The following is a 4626-nucleotide window of genomic DNA, read 5'->3' as shown; positions in this document are numbered from 1 at the left end:
TACTGTAGTTTTAATATATTAATAGTTGCAAATACATTGGACAGTTTTGTTACAGTGTGTCTGTAACTGCTCTTGGAAGCCCGGAGTTCTTTATGTTTTGAGTTCTGGACATCCCTCTTATTGTTCTAAACTTTGAATAGAGATTCATAGGGAACAAGAATTGTGGTCTGTGTTGATGACTTCTTTGTTAATGGTGTACTTTGATTGCTGTAATTTTATTCTTAGGTGTAATCATCAAGATCACTTTAGGGCTGGGATCCTAAAGACCCATCACATCATTTTGAAATCCTTTATCTTATTCATCATATTTGTATTACTGATAAATATTTTTACCATATATGTGCTTAATATGCAGAGTACTCAAAAGAGTATCGCAAATTTCAGAACAGGTTTGCATAAAACAATGTGAAAATAGGTTGTTCAGTAAGATCTTACTGTAAACAAATGTAAAAAGCAGTATAGTATACAGATTAATTTATGTCCATAAAGAATTTAGATAACTAAACACCATTACCGTTTTCAAATACATGAGAGGGCTACCACAATTTGAAAGTATAGAGTGCATATGGCAATGTTGAGTCACTTTTAAGTGATGTTCATAATCCAGACAGATTCCAGAATTACAGTGCATTTATTTAGATAGCACAAACTCCTTGTTTCTTTTTAATAATATCAGATACAAGATACAGATTCCACAATCAAAGAAATCCCATATAATAAAGGTATTGTTGAGAATAGCTGAAACTCTTTCATCAGCAATGTTATGTTTTACTTACAGCTTGAAAAATACCCTTTCTGCCCATTGAGATACAAAAGTTGATTAAAATAAAAATAAATTAAAAATGAATAATATCATTTCTTTAGAAACCCTAATGTATTTTAAATAAATTACAACTATAGCAGATATGTAAAGAACAATTTCTCCTGCATTACGGGGAAACAATGTAGGCCAATACATGCAAAAAATAAACAGGATGCATGTATGGTGATGTTGTCACAGAAACCTGAAGACATTTATGGGATTGAATGAGCACTTTGAAGCTGATGAGAACCAGATGTTTCTTCAATGCGGGATTCTAGAAAATGTGTGAGTACAGTGTAGAGTACTGCCATTTTACCCTTGAGAAAAGTGACTTATTCAAATTACACAACCACGTCTTGCCGAATTAATAGATATTCGACAGCTTTCCATTGTAAAATATATTTTTTCTCTTAAATAAAGACTGAATATCTCTTCCACTGCTTTGTTTTGATACCATTTGTGTTCATTAAGGAGCTAAAATGGTGAGTTATTTTATTATATGTGCTGAAGAATAACATTTTTTTTTAACTTTCTAGTATGTGTTTATTTTAAGTAAATTAACTTTTTTTAATGCACAACTCATAAATGTTGTAATTTGGAAAGTGAGCTCTGTAAAGTTATATAATTCAATTGATTAGCACTTTTTAAAAACTCAAAGCAATGAATACCATAAGAATAGATGAATACTACTTAATTTCAGCTATGCTTATAATGTGTATATCTATATAGACACTTAATATATAAAAAGGAGATTTAGGCACTGGATTTTCAGATATTTTGTTTTAACAGATTTCACTGTTATTCGTAAGAGTTATTCTGAATCTGCATGAGGATAAACAGGAACAAAATACTCACATAACACTCACAAACTCATCCTGAACTTGATTCAAAATCTTAACCTGTATTTAAACTGAACATCCCTGGTTGGTTGCATGGATCCAAACCCCCAACGTGTGGGATCGATGGAGGGGATTTCTTCTTCTGGGTTCTTGAGCTCAAAATCAAAGTATGTTAACATTAAAAAGACAAACAGCTTTAGCTCGTTTGTTGCAAAGAAACGGCCTGGACACATTGACACCCCAGCACCCCAGGGCATATTATAATATTTCACCTTCTTACCATTCTTATAAAAGTCTGTCTTTTTGGTCCCTTCTGGTGTGAGGAATCGATCATATTTAAAGGTCTGTGGGTCAGGGTGAACAGAAGGGTCCATCTGAATAGCAGTACGTGGAAACAGTGCAACTCTGTCCCCTTCTCGGAGGTTGTACTCTCTCCCATCAGCCAGCTTGAGGGTCATATCCTGCAGAACAGCTCTGGTTAGAATAGGAGCAGCTGTGAGACGCAGGGTCTCTTCCACTACACTGTCCAACACAGGGGTCTTAAGCAGCATGTCTCTTGTGAGATTGATAAGCGGCCCCCCACGTTTTACCTCTTGTCCTGTTTCCTTCAATATCTCTTCCAATTCCTTTCGGATTGCCTTCATTGCGTGAGGATGCTTCATGAGGAACAGAAGCAGCCAGAAAGCAGAAGGGCCAGTGTTGCCCTGAGAAGCCCAGAGCAGCAAAAACATATATCTGTCCAGCATGGACTCTTTCATTCCATTTTCAGCTCTCTCTTGCTGCTGTTCTGAAATCCAGCCACTAATATTTTCCTTTTGATTCACATTCTGTACAGACATTATGCTACTGAACAACCGATTTAGTCTTTCTGCTTCCATTTTCTCTTTTGGTGGCAACACTCCATATGCCAACCTAGGGAACAGTTTGTCAAACTTTCTGAACTCATAAAATAGTTCATCAGATTGAATGCGGTCTTTCTCCTTTGCTTTCTCCAAACTTCCTGCAGACTTCACTGATTCATTGCCAAAAAGGGCAAGGTAACCAGCCCTGAACACAATATTGTAGCTAAAGTTAAAAAGTGCATCCTCTTTCCACTCATTCTCATCTTTTTCTGTACCCACACTGTGTAACATCAGGTTCTGAAGGTTGCTCATCATGGCCTGGGTCACGACTGCCAAACCGTCCCCCATCAGATATTTGTTGCTAGAAGCTTGTAGAAGTTTGTGGTCATCATCTAGGGGATGGTAATCAAAGACCCTTACCACCAGTTGTTGTGCAAACTTGGTAAAATCCAGCTTTGTTCGTGACTCCTTTACCACTGTTCCGAAAGACAGTGGATCCATTAGGAAATGGAAATAGAAGCCAGCTAACTGCACTGTGAACATATCTCCATGCTTCTCCTTCATTTTCTGAAGGAACTTAGATGTGTCCCTGCGGAAGTCTAGGACATGACCGAGCCAAGGTATGGGACCTCGGTCTAGCGGGGGTTCTCCAGGGCGTCTTCTGCGAAATGCGCCCAGGAGATAAAGTCCACCGAGAATAGAAACCAGCAATGAAAGAAGAACCGAGAGTAAAAAGCTCATTTTGCCAGACTGTCTCACAGAGCTGCAATGAGTAAAAGCACCACTTGCTCTGAATATAAAATGAAATTCTTGCTCCTCCTCCTGATTACTATATCCTGAGGCAGAGATCATTGCATAAACAAATTTTATTGAAGTTCCTGATAATATCATTAACACTGTAAATTATCTTACATCCCATCCAAACGTCTTTTGAAAACATTGGCTTGTAGTTGTTGAGTTTACATTTCATTCAGTACAACCAGTACACCAGAACTGAAATTCCTGATAATTTCACTAATACTAGAAAATATTTTTCCAAGATCAGTTGACTTCACAATGATTGCGTAACCAGTCTCTTTCTTGCCCAGTGGCTAAGTATGCAGGGACAGCCTGATCTCCAGGACTGTCTGTCTGCCTTCTGCTTCTTATGGTTGACTTCAAACTCTTTGTTATCATAAATCATTTTTCTATGTGCTAAATGCCAATTCACAAGCCAGATTTGTATCTGTGTTTGCATGTGGCTATATATACACATGCAGATTTGGATGTTGTTTGTCTCTGTTTTGCAGTTGGAACCCCTGTCTTGCAGAGGTCCCAGCATGTAACTTGAGCTACAAAGAAGCCCAACAGCGCCTTTATTTCCACAGGCAGTTGAAAAAATTTAGTCTATCTTCAGCTATCCTTACTACTTTTTACAGGTGTGCTATAGAAAGTGTGCTCACATGTGGTATTACAGTGTGGTTTGGTAGCAGCTCATTGTCTGACTGGTAGGCATTATAGGGGGTGAGCAGGTTAGCCCAGTTTATTACTGGAGTATAGCTCCCCTGCATTATGGATATTTTTACAACTCGCTGTCTCATGAAGTCTAAAAGTATTGCTAAATATAACGATCATCCTGGTTTTTTACTTTATCTCCCCTTCCCTCTGGTACAACAAGTGTTATAGGAGCATAAAAGCACAAACCTCCAAATTCAGAGACAGTTTCTTCCCACAAGCTGTCAGATTACTGAACTCCCCTACCACTGACTCACACTGATGTTTTTTTTTCTCTTCTCACACTGCTTCTCTGACTTGTTTTTTTTTTAATTGCACATTATTTAACTTGTTATTGCTGCTGCTTCTGTTCTATGTTTTTGGTGATTCCTTAATGTCTTTGTATCGGGGCATACAAGCAAATAAGCATTTCATTGCACTTGTGCATGTGACAAATAAACTGAACTGGACACAAGTTCCATGAAGGGTGGTCCCCTTTCACAAAGACCTATGCAGTCCCAAGATCAGTTTCTTCATTCAGAGGAATTTATGTCACAACCCCTTCCCTTTCCTCTCATGTAGATCATATTTTCTATCCTCAGTAAAATGGTCAGGAAGGCCAAAGCAGGTAAATTCATCTTAAGGACTCCATATCTTTCCATTGATGATA

General features: G+C 37.9%; 1 protein-coding gene across 1 annotated transcript; it reads right to left on the bottom strand.

Moving 5' to 3' along the window:
* Nucleotides 1-612: 612 nt before the first annotated feature.
* On the bottom strand, nucleotides 613-3265 carry LOC148657163 (5-beta-cholestane-3-alpha,7-alpha-diol 12-alpha-hydroxylase-like). Its single transcript, XM_088643051.1, has one exon. The coding sequence runs from the start codon at nucleotides 3222-3224 to the stop codon at nucleotides 1689-1691; it is 1536 nt and encodes a 511-aa protein (XP_088499177.1). The 5' UTR covers nucleotides 3225-3265; the 3' UTR covers nucleotides 613-1688.
* Nucleotides 3266-4626: the final 1361 nt, after the last annotated feature.

The sequence above is a fragment of the Lepisosteus platostomus genome, chromosome 8 (assembly GCF_059453375.1).
Source record: "Lepisosteus platostomus isolate fLepPlt1 chromosome 8, fLepPlt1.hap1, whole genome shotgun sequence".
In the NCBI taxonomy this organism is placed as follows: domain Eukaryota; kingdom Metazoa; phylum Chordata; class Actinopteri; order Semionotiformes; family Lepisosteidae; genus Lepisosteus; species Lepisosteus platostomus.
This window is presented reverse-complemented; position numbering and strand designations above follow the sequence as displayed.

Coding starts and splice junctions, on each gene's coding strand:
- LOC148657163 (XM_088643051.1), bottom strand. CDS start 3,224: ATGAGCTTTTTACTCTCGGTTCTTCTTTCATTGCTGGTTTCTATTCTC.